This window comes from Hoplias malabaricus, chromosome 8 (assembly GCF_029633855.1).
Source record: "Hoplias malabaricus isolate fHopMal1 chromosome 8, fHopMal1.hap1, whole genome shotgun sequence".
Taxonomy (NCBI): domain Eukaryota; kingdom Metazoa; phylum Chordata; class Actinopteri; order Characiformes; family Erythrinidae; genus Hoplias; species Hoplias malabaricus.
Window position 1 is genome coordinate 39,332,969 of NC_089807.1, and position 16,402 is coordinate 39,349,370.

The following is a 16,402-nucleotide window of genomic DNA, read 5'->3' on the forward strand; positions in this document are numbered from 1 at the left end:
AGAGCCATCCATGTGTAAGAAGAGCCTCGGACTCCTGACCACAACTGGCAAACAAACACTGAATCAAAATCCTACAGGGGACATGGGTTTAGTGGTCACATAATAACACAGTGGTTGTTAATGTAGTGGGTAACATATCCATTCTCCATATGACAGGCAGTGGTTGAATTCCCAACTTGGGCAAGCACTCAGCACTATACTAATAATAGTCCTTGGGTAAGACTCCTAACACTACATTTATTTATTTATTTTATTTTAATTAACGTTACACTTTTATAGTGCCTTTCTAGACAAACAAGGACGCTTTACAATCAAAACTCACACAAAATACACACTGGTAAGAAGCAGTAGCCAAACTACACTCAGCTCTACTTATGGACTCACTTAAATACAGATATCGCACTCTGCTAAAACTAATTTAAATGTTTTTTTCAAAACATGACTATATGTGGGCGGCACGGTGGTGCAGCAGGTAGTGTCGCAGTCACACAGCTCCAGGGTCCTGGAGGTTGTGGGTTTGATTCCCGCTCCGGGTGACTGTCTGTGAGGAGTGTGGTGTGTTCTCCCTGTGTCCGCGTGGGTTTCCTCCGGGTGCTCCGGTTTCCTCCCACAGTCCAAAAAGACACGTTGGTAGGTGGATTGGCAACTCAAAAGTGTCCGTAGCTGTGAGTGTGTGAGTGAATGTGAGTGTGTGTGTTGCTCTGTGAAGGACTGGCGCCCCCTCCAGAGTGTATTCCCACCTTCCGCCCAATGATTCCAGGTAGGCTCTGGACCCACCGCGACCCTGAACTGGATAAGGGTTACAGATAATGAATGATGAATGAATGATTATGTTTGTCTTATGTACTGCATTGTTTCATGATTTCATCTCCTCTGTAAACAAATTTGGAGCTATTATGCAAGCCATGTGACATTCAAATTTGTACTTAATATATAATTTCATTGGAGTAGAAAAGGCCCTTAACACCTAGCCAGCTAGTTTAACTAACATGATTAGGGTTCAACATGTCTTTACACACATTTACCGCACCATGAGTAAGAGAGAAGTCACTGTCCAAACAATGCAGTGAGCAACGATGTCATTAACCAGAGATGCATTTTACCGTATCTGTGTAATGTTTGTAATGTTTTGGGTAATTGTAGTGTAATGTTTTATCTTCCAGGGCAGGCCTGTCCACTCCATTTTAGTATGTTTGTACTTGTGTGTATTGCTGTAATGTGGCTTGTCTACCCGCCAAACTATGTCTCATTCTGTGTCAACATGCTCCAAACATAAAATACAGCAAACAACAGACTTAATACCTTGTTACACTGAAGCCATTAAACATGAAAGAACACAAAAACATATGTTTACAAAATTGAGCAATCACATAAAAATTATATACAGATTTAATTGATGATGTTTATTTTTCACAATGCTTGTTTTATTTGCACACATTTTATGAATCTAATTGAGACTGCATGTCTATGAGGTATTATGTTTCATGTGTTACTTTTATTTCAGTGTGATAATTGCAGTTTTTTTAAAAATATCAAATAAATCAGAAATGAAAGAAACTTAGACCATTCCTGTTAGTTGTTTGTCCTCTTGTGGAGCCAAGGCAACACTACCGCCCGCTCACTGTGGAGGAAGGGGGGCGTTGCCTAGCAACAGCAACTGCAGCAGAGCCCAAACAAACGGTTATGTAAAATTAACTAGTGTCTGTTTTAATCACAAATTCATCAGTTTTTGTATATTTTGCCAATCAAGGGTTTATTCTATCGTTCCCTCTAAGTTACATAAACACATATAAAAGAAATGCCCTTTAGAAAACAACTTTAAAACGTTATTTATCGGTATAAGTCATTAAGTTTTATTTGTGTAAATAAGAAGCTTATTTTAGGTGTTGTTATGATGGCAGTTACATTTGCAAGTCGGTAACTTTCCTGACGCCAAAACGTTATGGCATATTTAAGTAATTTATTTATTTATTTGGGTACCGAAAGTGCTGAATTTTCCCGAGTGCTGTAATATGATCCCTCCGCCTGAGTTTTAAGGGAAAACTGAGGGGAACAAGATGGCTGCGGGACTCAGAGAAACTCTCCTTTCTTCACAAACGAAGGATTTAAACGTCACTAAACTAAACACAAACACTAAGCTATTCGCTTGAACAGCTTTTTTTACCAACGATAAAGTTCCTTCTCGGATTATTTTTGTTTTTGTGGACGGTACTTTGTGACTTTTTGCCTATTTTTCTAATTATCCGGGCTTTAGTTTGAAGAAGAGCTGGGAACTCTCTGAGGTTTTAAAACGGTTTTTTTTTTTATAACGGTTTCCTTCATTTAGTCGGGCTTACCATCTGCTGTTGTTCACACTTAGTGACGATTTAATCTACATAAACTCTCTTTAAGATGAACTAAAACATTTAAAAGGTTATTAAAACTTTTAAGGACTAAACCATGAGCTCTATCAGACCCCGCTCCCAGCCGCAGTCCCCGGCGGCTCCAGACTCGACACCGCAGAGCGAAGCCATCGAACTCTGCACCATGCCGCACTCCGCCGGCGCCGCTGAGGAGGAGAGACCCGACACCGGCTCCAACTCCAGTCCGTGTCCCGGCCCCGGTCCTGGTCCAGGCTCCAGCTCGGGCTCCAGGCAGGCGTGGAGTCGCGATAACCCTGGCTTCGAGCCCGAGGACGGCCTGATGGGGGCCGTATGGGCCCCGCAGAGCCACGGCCGTAGGTCTCTGTCCACAGCTTCCAGCAGCAGCGGCCTGGAGAGCTTCAGCGCCCGGATACGCGGAGAGCTCTCTCCCGGCCTCACTGCGCAGGGCATCCAGCACAGCTGGAGCAAAAGGATCCTGGCAAAAATAAGATGTATGTACAGCTAACAGATATAACACATCACCTAAAGTTTGTGGACACTTGTTTATCTTGTTTTTATTTTGGAAATCAAGGGGAATTTGTTACCTTGTTTCTCTTCTGAACGTTGGAAAATTGCTGTGAGGATATGATGGCAGTAAGTACATACGCTAGTAAGAAGTGGTATTGGTGCTGGGTGATGAGTTCTGGATCTCAAATACAACTTCAGCTCATTACAGAGCTTTTAAAAGGGGTTTCATCACTCCATAGAACATAATTCCACTCCTCCACAGTCCAGTGCTGGGGTTTTATATCTTGGCAGTGACCTCAGACTCATGTGCAGCTGTTCCAAAGCCTCTTTGTTGCATGCTTTTTTCTTTGGAGACTATACACTACAAATACTGTGTGCACAACTGAATGTCCAGAATGGGTGCACCTAAAAGTAACTTAAGTCACTAACAATACAGGGTCTCCACAGTCATTTGGACATATAACTAGTGTAAATTTCAAAGCATTATGTTCAATTGCACTAGGTTTCCTCAAGAACTGATTCCTGAAGTCCTTCTGTAAAGATCGTTTGGCACCTTCACATATTACAGTGTCTCAACAGGCCAAAGAGAGTCCAAGATAGGATCGTATATATAACTGCATATCATAATAATGGAAGCCATTTTACCAATGTTGTTTAAAGAGGGTTAACCTTTGAGGTCTGTTTTATGGTTCCAGTTCTGTGGGGCACACGTCTAATGGAGGAGAGTGACAGCAGCAGGGAGGGGTATCTGAAGAATGTTCTGAGGGAAATGGTCACCTACATCTTCTTCCTCATCACTTTGTGCATCAGTAAGTTGAATAAAGTGACCACATTAAAGGAACACTGTAATATTTTTACCTTAAAGGCTAAGCACCACTTAATTGACCTTCATGAATATTTCACATTATTTCCGTTACTGACAGATATAAGTATGAATTAAAATAAAAATAGCAGCTTAATTTGCTTTAAAACTGACAATTTTATTAAATTGACGGAAAAACCCGAGCTCGCTACGGAAATTCTTGAACGCGACCGTGACGTCACTGGTGGACAACAGCTGAACAACGCCGCGGTAAAACACCGTTATGACTGACTGTTATGACAGTATCTAGCTAAATAACCAACATTATTCATGACAATAGCCTAGCAATAAGCTAAACTCAAATGTAGAGGTACCGTTATTCTTGTAAATGTGATCGAAGTCGAACTCGAATTCATCCGACACTATAAACCTCCGTAATGCAGCTACGTAGCCGAGTATAATCTGAGCCACCGAGTTTAGCGAGTCAAGCTAACGTTAACTAACACCAACTAAAACAGGCGAAGTGAGTGTCCTTACCCTGTTTACCTCCATGTTACAGAGGCTCTTGAACACCTTTCGTTGGTGTCCTTACATGCCCATATTGTTGGAAAAGCGCCAGTGAAATGAGCTACAGATAACGGAGTGAGCGGATGGTCCTTTCCAAAGTGCCCGTTTAAAGTTGACAAATTTAGTCCATTTTCTGGATATTTTGGGATCTTTGGGCCATTTGTTCACAGATGTCCCACTGTACATTGAATGATTGCAGCCAGAAACAACACACCTTTTCGTTATTTTGCATTAAATTAAGTGCAGCTTCTAGAGTTGTTGTCCACCATCTACGTCACAGGCAAGACGCCAATTAGAATTTCTTTTAAACCTTATTCCTTCAATTAGTAAGAAATAACATGTTTTCTGACTATCAATAAACACAAGTTAGGAACTCAAATTCCACTGTATTTATTTGTTGCTTAGCCTTAGCTGCTTAGGTGCTTAGCCTTTAAAGTTACAACTTCAAAATCATTGTGATGCTCCACTGAGCTGTAATCGAGCTACCCCAGGCTCTGCACTGGAGAAACTGCACTATGCAATATTTGTAGGATGGTAGCAAACCAGATGAAATAAATCGTACTATCTCATTTATCTCCCTTCTTTATCTCCTATGTATCCTTATGTCTCCTGAGCCATTACAGAGCAGACTATGAGCAATACAATTTTGCTCCGGGTTTTGCCCTTGATTTCAGGACAGTGTTGTAAAAATGAATTACGCTCTGTACATGTAGGGGAAGCCCTGGAGAAAAAAAACCCCCAAAATATTACATATTGTTCCTTTAAACAGTTATTAAATGTTGTGTTTGCTCAGACTTTAGCTTTTTTTTTGCATTAGCTCTCAGGTGATTTCACAGAATAAGCTTCTAGATTCTTCTCGTAGGTTCAACATTAAATATTTCTGAGCTGGTGTTAAATGAATTTCCTCAGGAAACTTGGCAGATCCTGTATGATGTCTAATATGAATATGAGTTGTAAATGGTTTATATGCACATTTTCAAACAGCACACAGAAAAAAAGCATGTGATGAAACCCCATGGCCAAGACAAGCATATAGGCTACTTTGTGAAAGACGAGATGAGAAATCAGAAAAAGCCAAATGAGTGGCATTTCTCCTCCATTTCACGATGAACAGCTGTTAATGTTGCTGCCAGACACTGGGTCAGTTGTTGCAATGGAAAGATGTAGTATTCATTTCTCTGTGTGGTTACAGCTGTGCCCTGCTTCATGATTAATTTATGGTAAACTCTTGTCTCTCCAGCCATGTCCAGTGCATACAACAAAGACAAAGACCGTATTAAAGCAGCGTCCCGTCTGGAGGAGGCTGTGTTTATTTGTTTCTAATATCTCACTAAAATTAAAAGTTTGAATCATTACCCAGTTTCCTGACAGGATGATGATATGTGAACCAAGGCTTACTTTAAGGAAGAGTAAGGAGGAAAGAATGTAATGGCTACTGCAGGCCTCTCTGAAAAGGCGTAGGTTTGTACAGATGGGCAGTATTTATTATGCCTCCAGGAAGGAAAAAGCAACAAGAATAATGAAAGGAACGTGTGAAGCGTTTCATGCTCTATTACTAATGTTGAAACTTATTCAATCTTGTCTTTGATGTGTTTCAGTAACATATGGGATGTTGAGCACCAACATGTACTTTTACACCAAAGCCATGTCTCATCTCTTCCTGGACACACCACTGTCCAATGGAGATCCCACCACCTTCAAGACCCTCTCAACAACGGAGGACTTCTGGAAAGTAAAAGACTCTAATAATATATATATATACTTAAACTAATAGTACATCAGTGAAGCAATAGGCTACCAATGTCAGTCTTTCTAATTTGAGTACTGTCTCTGTAGTACACAGAGGGGCCTTTTCTCAACGGAATGTACTGGAACATGTGGTACAACAATAAAAGCCTCTCAGAGAACCAGAGTCGCATCTACTATGAGAACCTTCTTCTAGGAGTCCCTCGCCTTCGCCAGGTCAAAGTGCTCAACAAGTCATGTCCGGTGCACGAGGACCTGAAGAACGAGGTTTACGACTGCTACAGCACCTACTCACCCGCCAACGAAGACAAGGCACCCTTTGGCCTCAAAAATGGCACAGCGTAAGGAAAAGCTTTACTGCAACTGTAAAATCAATACAGTGTTAAAAACGTAAACATAATCAATTGCTGTGTATTATAACGTAATAATGTATTTTGTAATAAAGGTGGAACTGTTTTACTGAAGTAATAGCATATTTAGCACTATAAGTGTACAGGGGGTCCTCGACTTACGACGTTGATCCGTTCCTACGTCGCGTCGTAAACCGATTTTCGGTGTAAGTCGGAACATACGTACATACTGTACGTAAATAACATACTGTACGCACTTATCCTATCCTCACACCTAACCTCCTCGGTCCCGAGCCACGTAACCGTGTATTCTTCCGCCGCGCCATGCACACCAAACACGAAGTTCACGTTACGACGTTTACGACGCAAAACCACTTTAGTCAAAACAAGGCTTCATACAGTAAATCGGAGATGTGTCGTAACCACGAAACATCGTAACTCGGCACTGACGTAACCAGAGGACCTCCTGTATAACATATTAGCAAAACTGATCTAAGCAGATGTCAGTGTGTAGGTCGTTATTTATGCAAAATCATAAGCATACCTTTAAATTAGTATTTCATAAAATACCTTAGATAGTCAAGTTCATTGTATTGTGTTTTGCTGGGCTTTTGAACATTGGTCTTTCGAACATCTCAGGTGGGTGTATTCTGAGGAGAGCACTCTTGGCGAGGGCAGCTATTGGGGTGAAGTGGCCACTTATAGAGGTGGGGGTTACTACCAGGACCTATCCAGGAGCAAAGAGGAATCCAGCAGTAGGCTTCAAGAGTTAAAAGAAAACCTGTGGTTGGACCGTGGCACCAGAGCAGTCTTTCTTGACTTTGCAGTCTACAATGGCAATGTCAACCTATTCTGCATTGTCAGGTAAAAACAGTTAAGAAAGTCCCTAAAGTTTTCCATATAGACAAGTGTTTTTGTTGTTAGCAAACGGACATCTCACTGTTATCATACAGAATGCTGGTGGAATTTCCTGCCACTGGGGGCACTGTGACTTCGTGGCAGTTCCAGACGGTGCGTCTGGTGCCGTATGTGTCCTGCTGGGACTACTTTGTGGGGACGTGTGAAGTGATCTTTATCCTCTTCGTGCTCTATTATGTGGTGGAGGAAGTGCTTGAGATCCGTCTGCATCGTCTGCACTACTTTAAGAGTCTGTGGAACTGTCTGGACGTTGTCATAGTAGGGGTGAGTAAGCAACCTGTTTGTTGATGCAGATTTTTTTCATATAGTAACTGTCCAATAAAACCTTGCATCTCCAAAATGGTTATAGTTGATGTATAAAAGTTGATGTAAAAATGTATTTGGACCATTTCTCTTTTGTGATCGCTGATGTTTTTCCTTCATGTCCATTAGCTGAGCATTCCTGCCATTATCATGAACATCTACAGGACATCAGCGATCAGTAACAGGCTAACATATCTGCGGGAGAACCCCAGCACATACCCAAACTTCGAACCCCTCGCTCAGCTGCAGGCTCAGTTCAACAGCCTGTGTGCCATCATGGTTTTCCTCGCCTGGGTCAAAGTGAGACTCTCCGATCTACATTCGTCTAATCTGTACCATTTTCTAGTATCCAGTAGATCCGAAAGATAAATTGTTTTTATATGACAATTGCAATTTGCAACAGCTGCAGTTTTTATTATAACCTAATGATTTTTTAAATTTAAACCAATGCTTGTGAAATATCAGTAGATTAAACTAATCAGAAAAGAACTAAACTCATATAAGCCACAATCTATAAAACAGGCCTGGACCCTCATTTTTAGAAAATAATTAAATGATATATAAAAAGTATATGTAGTTCATTTACTTGGGGTCAAACAATGGCCTTTGGCAGGTATTACCATATCAGTGCATTTCTGCCTTTAACCCAAATATGAACCAAGAAGTTGGAAATGATTTATACGTGTCTCTTCGCAGCTCTTCAAGTTCATCAACTTCAATAAGACCATGAGTCAGCTGTCCACCACAATGTCCAGATGTGCAAAGGACCTGCTAGGCTTCGCCTTTATGTTCTTCATTGTGTTCCTGGCATATGCACAGTTGGCTTACCTGGTGTTTGGAACCCAGCTCAATGACTTCAGCACCTTCCAGGCTTGCATGTGAGTCCAGGGTCTTTCTCTCTGATCAGACACAACACAGGCCTACATGGTTTGTAGTGATTTTTACAAAAGGAACTGTGATTCTTATCGTATTTTGGAACAAACTGTTCTCATTTGCTTCGTTATTTGAAACAAATAAGTATATTCTCATTTAATTCTTACTAATGGTAACTGGGCTCTTCTGTCTTGGTTGATGCAGTTTCACTCAGTTCCGGATGATTCTGGGAGACTTTGACTTCTCAGAGATTGAAGAGACAAACAGGTTTCTGGGGCCAATTTACTTTACCACCTTTGTGTTCTTCATGTTCATGATTCTGCTGGTGAGTGGACAGTTGGCTGAGCCATATTTAAAGTCATGATAGGCAATATACTTTAAAACATGGCTGTGAATGGACTGTTATGTTGCTCACAAGTGTATTCATATGTAAAAAAGAGAACTGAGGGTCTGAAAATTAAATTTTCTAACAACCAAGCTAATACGCTAATAAGCAGTCTTAAGGGCTAGGCTTTGACAAAGTTGTATTAACTTTACTGAATGATTTTGTTCAGAATTGAGTTTGAGAAGTAAAGAATATGGATGTCTTATTAAATTCAGACATATATATAAATATATATATATATATACATATATATATATATATATATATATATATATATATATATATATATATATATATATATATATATATATATATATATATATATATATATATATTGTAGATCTTCCTTATGGCAGTGTTAAAGCTAGTATAGGACAATGAAGGTGTGTTATTGTTAGCTTAATGCTAACAATGAAAAATAGCATTATCACTGCAGTAGTAGTTTGTGAGGGAAAATATTTTACAGGGTGCAGGATTCTAAACTAAACACAGCTATTTCATATTAGACACAGGGAAATATACTACATTTATTGTAGATTTGAGTCTAAATATATATATTTCAAGTATAAACACATCCCATGTCCTTGCTTGACTCTGTTCTATTAATTATTATATAAAACAATATAAAGGTTAATATGAAAGGAATTATGTCCCTCAACTAGTTTGATATTTGGCTGATTATTCTTTTCTCTTTTCTTCAGAACATGTTCTTGGCTATTATCAATGACACATACTCAGAGGTGAAGGCTGATATGGCACAGCAAAGATCTGAAATGGAGATTACAGACCTCATTAAAAAGGTACGGGAGTGAGAATGTGTGCCGTTTTACTGAGGAAAAGCCTTACAAATTGGCGAAACGTGTAAATATGTTTTGCTTTTGTGCTCTCTCTCAGGGTTACCATAAGGCTATGGTGAAACTGAGGCTGAGGAAGACTACGGTGGACGATATCTCGGACAGCCTTCGCCAGGCTGGAGGGAAACTCAACTTTGATGAACTGCGAGAGGACCTAAGAGGGTGAACCAAATATGCCTGTCATACACAACTACATACCTTGACCTTGATAATATAAATCGAATGAGTTTTTAGGATTATGTCTTTCTTATCTGATAGTTATACAGTAAATGGCTTTGATATGTTTTACGTTAATTATTAATTCATTGTTTCATCTAATGATTTGATTGAAACCGTACAGTGTCTTTTGGTAAAAGACACCTGCACACAGCCAGTGTTTGCTGAATATCCACTCATGTTGGTACAGAAAGGGACACTCAGATGCTGAGATTGAAGCCATTTTTGCCAAGTACGACCTGGACGGAGACCAGGAGCTCACTGAGCACGAACACCAGCAGATGAGGGATGATCTGGAGAAAGAGAGAGTGAGTAAACACGTAAAGGAAGATGCATTACATTAGAAAAGGTAGAGAGAAGCTTTAATCTTCACTAACAAATAAAGAATAATCTGAGAATGATGGCCTGTTAGTCAGATTATATATCTTTATGTAGATTATTTAGCTTTACGTATCACTTAGATGTAAATAAAATTAGGTAAATTCAAAGTGTAATTGAATAAAGTGTCCACTGGGTTCTGTACTGTAAGAGTTGTGGAACTAAGGTGTAAAATACATATTTAACAACAGTTTTTCTAGGTGTTTTGGCATATGACCATTTACTTTGAATTACATAAAAAATAGACACACACACACACCTTGACAGATGCTCAGTGTTTCTCACACACACGCCAGGAGGACTTGGATCTGGAGCACAGTTCGCTGCCCAGGCCGCTAAGTGGGCGGAGCATGTCTCGAAGCCAGGACGACTCAGAAGAAGATGATGATGAGGACAGCGGACACAGCTCCCGTCGTCGTGGCAGCAGCTCTGGGGGCGTTTCTTATGAGGAGTTCCAAGTGTATGTTTCTCATTGTGTCATTTTCAAGTAAAAACATTAAAAATGTTGTACGTTCAGTGAGATGCAGGAGTTGTAGTAAATCTGAAAAGTTCAAAAAGAATTCTAATTAAACTGTATTCAGACAGGGTGGCACAGTGGCGCAGCAGGTAGTGTGTCGCAGTCACACAGCTCCAGGGACCTGGAGGTTGTGGGTTTGATTCCCGCTCTGGGTGACTGTCTGTGAGGAGTGTGGTGTGTTCTCCCTGTGTCTGCGTGGGTTTCCTCCGGGTGACTGTCTGTGAGGAGTGTGGTGTGTTCTTCCTGTGTCTGCGTGGGTTTCCTCCGGGTGACTGTCTGTGAGGAGTGTGGTGTGTTCTCCCTGTGTCCGCGTGGGTTTCCTCCGGGTGACTGTCTGTGAGGAGTGTGGTGTGTTCTCCCTGTGTCTGTGTGGGTTTCCTACGGGTGCTCCGGTTTCCTCCCACGGTCCAAAAACACGTTGGTAGGTGGATTGGCGACTCAAAAGTGTACGTAGGTGTGTGTGTGTGTGTGTCTTTGTTGCCCTGTGCCCCCTCCAGGGTGTATTCCTGTCTTGCACCCAATGATTCCAGGTAGGCACTGGACCCACCGTGACCCTGAGCTGGATAAGTGCTTGTAAATAATGAATGAATGAATGAATGTATTCAGACAGATCTGTAATGATCAAAGCTGGGTTTTTTTTGACTGTGTTGCTAGATTGGTGCGGAGGGTGGACCGTATGGAGCACTCTATTGGTAGCATAGTGTCCAAGATCGACGCGGTCATTGTGAAGCTGGAGGTCATGGAGAGGGCAAAGCTGAAGAGGCGGGAAGTACTCGGCCGATTGCTGGACGGTGTCATAGAGGTGAGTAAAGTACATGCACTGCATTAAAATAAACTCGCATGCATCTATAAACATAAAATTGGATACGTAGACATTGCCAAGTAATGGGGTCTGACCAATGCCTGAATACAACCACAAACTGGTCACAGATCCCACATATACACAGCTCAAAAAATACAGCGAACACTAAAATAACACATCCTAGATCTAAATGAATTAAATATTCTAATTGAAAGATTCATTCATTAAATAGTGGAATGCGTTGAGAAAAAAATAACATAAAATGATCCATGTCCATCAAAATTATTATCCCATGGAGGTCTGGATTTGGAATCATACTCAAAATAAAATGGAAAATCAAATTACAGGCTGATCTAACTTCAGTGGAAATTCCTCAAGACAAGTTATAATGAGTGCTCATAGTGTGTGTGTGTGTGTGGCCTCCATGTGACTGTATGACCTCCCTACAACGCCTGGGCACACTCCTGTTCTCCTGAGGGATCTCCTCCCAGACATGGATTAAAGCATCAGTCAACTCCTGGACAGTCTGTGGTGCTCGTGGCGTTGGTGGATGAAACCAGACATGGTGTCCCAGATGTGCTTGATTGGATTCAGGTCTGGGGAAGGGGCAGGCCAGTCCATAGCATCAATGCCTTCATCATGCAGGAACTGCTGACACACTTCAGCCACATGAGGCCTAGCATTGTCATGCATCAGAAGGAACCCAGGCACCAGCATATGGTCTCACAATGGGTCTGAGGAACTAATCCTGGTACCTAATGGCAATCAGGGTACCTCTGGCCAGCACATGACCCACTGCCAAACAGGTCATGCTGGAGGATGTTGCAGGCAGCAGAACGTCTCCAAGGCGTCTCCAGACTTTCTCACGTCTGTTACATGTGCTCAGTGTGACCCTGCTCTCATCCTTGAAGAGAACAGGTCTCCAACGGTGAATCTGTCAATCTTGGTGTTCTCTGGCAAATGCCAATCGCCCTGCACAGTGTTGGGCTGTAAGCACAAGCCCTGTTTGTGGACGTCTGGCCCTCATACCACCCTCTTGGTGTCAGTTTCTGACAGTTTGCACAGAAACATGGATATTAGTGGCCTGCTGGTCATTTTGCAGGGCTCTGGCACTGCTCCTCCAGGTAGCGGTCCTGCTGCTGGGTTATTGCCCTCCTACCGCCCCCTCCACGTCTCCTGGCGTACTGGCCTGTCTTCTGGCATCTCCTCCATACTCTGGACACTGTGCCGACAGACACAGCAAAAATTCTCGCCACAGCTTGCATTGATGTGCCTTCCAGTATGAGCCGCACAACCTGAGCAACTTCTGGTTGTAGACACCGCCTCACGCTACCTCTAGGAGTGGGAGCACTGACAAAATGCAAACGTGACAAGAACATCAGCCAAAATGGATGGAATATGGTCTGTGGTCACCACCTGCAGAACCACTCCAGTTTCACCTCTCTTTCTTTTTCTCTCTGTCTCTTAGAATGAGAGGATGGGGAGGGATATGGAGGTTCACAAGGAGCAGATGGAGAAGCTGGTGCGAGAAGAACTTGAGCACTGGGAGTCGGACGATGCCGTCTCTCAGGTCAGCCACCAGCAGAACACTCCTATTATCTCCGGAGCTCAGCCCCGCCCTCGCAGCGCCCGACCTTCCTCCTCGCTGTCCACCGAGGGTCCAGACTCAGGGGGTAACGGGTGTGGACACATCTAACACCAGTTTTCCTTATCCCGTCGCCATAAGAAGTGTTCCTTAATTTCCTAAACACATCAGTATTATTCACATTCAGGTCAGGTATTGTTAAAGGGTACTCCATATTGATTATATTGATTTATATCAATATTATCTGCAGAGGTCTTGCAGTGTATTAAAACTGAGACTGATGACACTAAGGATTATGTAGCTCTTAAGCTGAATATGTCTAGGTCTTCTCTCAATATACACCAAGAAATTGACCATCTGCGTAATAGGCTTTTGTGGGAAGCGTGTGATGTTCTGGAATCTCTTCTGTTGGAAATGTATATGTCGTTGTGAACCAGGTCTAGCCTTACAGCTCAGTGATAATCCTTAATGTCAGTGTCCACTTTCTTTGCTGCACGTGTAAGACCCGTATTAACACATTGTGCAGGGGTTAATGCATTTTTCAGGCTTGGAGGACGAGGTCTAAGGTCATTGTATAGGCATCGTATAACGTAGTTATGAGCTCCCACGTTGCCCGTAGTGAGATTGCTGGTTCGATCTCCAGTGACACCTCAGCCATCCACAGCTGGGTGTCCTAAGAGAGCACAATTGACCTTGCTCTCTCCGAATGTTAAGGCCGGCCCCCACATCTGCTCAACCAAGGTGGGCATCTGTGATATGACGGACCCGGGCTGTCAGGTCAGTGCTCGCCTCTGGCACGGAGGACTATCTGGTGATGTTGCATTAGCAGCAGTGCACTGAGAGGAGGGGTGGTTTCCCATCCTTTTCCAACAGTTACATAGTGCAGTTTCTGCAGTGCCAAGCCCGGAGTAACAACAACAGAGGCTCTGTTCTCCCTATTGCAGCTCAGTGGAGCTTCACGATGATTTTGAAACTGTAATTTTAAGGTATAGGGTTTCTTTATTTATTACACAGGTGGTGGACATTTGGCATAATTCAGGGTTTAAATGTATAAACAATAAAAGAAAAAAGGCCTTACGCAAGAAAACAAGTCAAATCACAGCTTTCATAATTCACAATCGAGATTAGAATGCGTCTCCTTTATTTGCAGCTTCATTTCTATGTTTGCTTTGCATCAATATGTATGACTCTTCTAAATAAGAGCTTATATTACTAGCTTGTCATCTTAGATGACTTTGTTTTACCTATTTCTGAGGAACAGGAGCAAGGATAGAATACCTTCGAGGATGGAACACAGCTTAGTTACTACAGCACGCTGGGACTGTTGGGTGTGTTTATAGTTAAACAAAGGAAATAGTGTTACAGTACCGCAGTTTCATCTATGTTCTGTGTTTGCGGGGGTAAGTGGGACCTTCACTTTTTAAAGAAAACAATGAAATTGTTTTGAATGTAAATTCGAACTCATTTTTGATTGCACCGAATTGCACAGATATTGATGTCTCAGACAAAGATGCTGTTCCCACGTTTTATTGAAGGCATTATACAGTGAAGGTCTCTGGGCTTTGATGTTGGTACGTTAAAGGATTTTGAATGGAATCTTCACACAGTATTTTAAATGTTAAAGTATTTAAAGCACAAGCATTTTCTCTTCCAGAGCTTGGCTCATATTTGATCTGAAATGAAGTGACCGGATTTGACTTTGTGAGATTGTTTTTATTCAGTTGTAAGAGTGGCACGTTTTGTCATGAGCAACTGCAGCAGGTGATGTATAACTTTATAAATCTAACTTCTGTTTGTATACATCTTATAACGTGAAACAAACTTCGATTTGGAGTGCATCTGCTTTCATGAGTCAAAGCTTTCCTCTAATGTTTTTTTGCCTCATAAATGTGGTACACGTTCTTCATTTTCCTGGCACTGCCTTGACTTTTTTGTACTTCATTTTATATCTGTGCTGCTGATGTTCAGCTTGCTGTTTGATACATGTTAGTAGATCATTTCTACCAGTTTTGTTGTAGTTTAAAAAACAGGACAGAACTGCTATCGGCACAAAGCTGTGTAAATCTGGCTCTGTACTGGGCTTCACAGTACTGTGTAGTCTTCTGTGTTTTTATCAGTATTAATGTTTTAATAATAAACTTGTTCAAAACAGTTTCAGTGTGTGGCTACGTGATTAAACTGGTTTGGTTTTGTTTATGCACTTCAGCTACGATAATTATGGGTCAGTTCCAGAGATTCCCCAAAAAAACCCACACATGTTTAATGCAGCTGCTCATAAGCAGGGAATGCACAAAAAAGAGTTTGAAAACTGTGTATTTCATGTAATAGCTTTCTGTGAGGTGCTTTAAGAGGTAATGTCTTCTACATGTGTTTGGTCCCATTCACCAGTGCAGTGAACCATCCTGATTCTAGAGTACATCTCCATTAAAACACAGCATATTCATGCTCACGTCTTAATGATTCAACTCTGCAGAAATTTTGAAAATGGTTGGAATTCCTCTTTTCCAGACGGTGTTACATCCAAGTCATAGCTAATGGGTTGTGGCTTTCCATGGCATTAGATTGATCTGTTAAATCTTAGATTGATGTGTGTTGACAGGGGATTAGTCCAGATTAAAACAGATTAGTCTGCCTTAAACTATGTGATTGAGGGATTTCACAAGTCTATCTAATTTTTTGTGCAATGAATATAGCGTTTTGTTGAAGGCAGTACTGTCCTCGTGTAAGGACTGGGGGCGGACGCAAGCGCTATAACAAATTTTATTTGAACAACAAGAGATAACAAAACAGATAAGGACAAAGAGACAATACACAGGGAGCTAAACTGACTACACTTGAACACAGTTCATTCATTCATTCATTTGTAAGCGCTTATCCAGTTCAGGGTCGCGGTGGGTCCAGGGCCTACCTGGAATCATTGGGCACAAGGCGGGAATACACCCTGGAGGGGGCGCTAGTCCTTCACAGGGCAACACACATTCACTCACATACACTTTTGAGTCGCCAATCCACCTACCAATTTTTGGACTGTGGGAGGAAACCGGAGCACCCAGAGGAAACCCACGCGGACACAGGGAGAACACACCACACTCCTCACAGACAGTCACCTGGAGGAAACCCATGCGGACACAGGGAGAACACACCACACTCCTTACAGACAGTCACCTGGAGGAAACCCATGCGGACACAGGGAGAACACACCACACTCCTCACAGACAGTCACCCGGAGGAAACCC

General features: G+C 41.9%; 1 protein-coding gene across 2 annotated transcripts; it reads left to right on the top strand.

Annotated features, from left to right (window-relative positions):
* Window positions 1-1,778: 1,778 nt before the first annotated feature.
* Window positions 1,779-15,279, top strand: pkd2 (polycystic kidney disease 2). 2 transcript variants are annotated; one of them, XM_066679428.1, is made up of 15 exons: window positions 1,779-2,854; window positions 3,566-3,679; window positions 5,838-5,971; window positions 6,076-6,326; window positions 6,975-7,199; window positions 7,289-7,517; window positions 7,686-7,856; window positions 8,253-8,434; window positions 8,634-8,754; window positions 9,516-9,614; window positions 9,709-9,830; window positions 10,075-10,192; window positions 10,562-10,722; window positions 11,434-11,581; window positions 13,050-15,279. In XM_066679428.1, exons 1-15 carry the CDS (start codon window positions 2,440-2,442, stop codon window positions 13,275-13,277), a joined length of 2,718 nt encoding a protein of 905 aa, XP_066535525.1. In that variant the 5' UTR covers window positions 1,779-2,439; the 3' UTR covers window positions 13,278-15,279. The 2 variants fall into 2 exon arrangements, with proteins under 2 accessions (XP_066535525.1, XP_066535524.1); XM_066679427.1 differs by having other exon boundaries at window positions 1,781-2,854; window positions 10,559-10,722.
* The last annotated feature ends 1,123 nt before the right edge of the window (window positions 15,280-16,402 follow it).

Coding starts and splice junctions, on each gene's coding strand:
- pkd2 (XM_066679427.1), top strand. CDS start 2,440: ATGAGCTCTATCAGACCCCGCTCCCAGCCGCAGTCCCCGGCGGCTCCA. Junction 8,435..8,633: donor AGCACCTTCCAGGCTTGCAT/GTGAGTCCAGGG, acceptor TGGTTGATGCAG/TTTCACTCAGTTCCGGATGA. Junction 8,755..9,515: donor TCATGTTCATGATTCTGCTG/GTGAGTGGACAG, acceptor TCTTTTCTTCAG/AACATGTTCTTGGCTATTAT.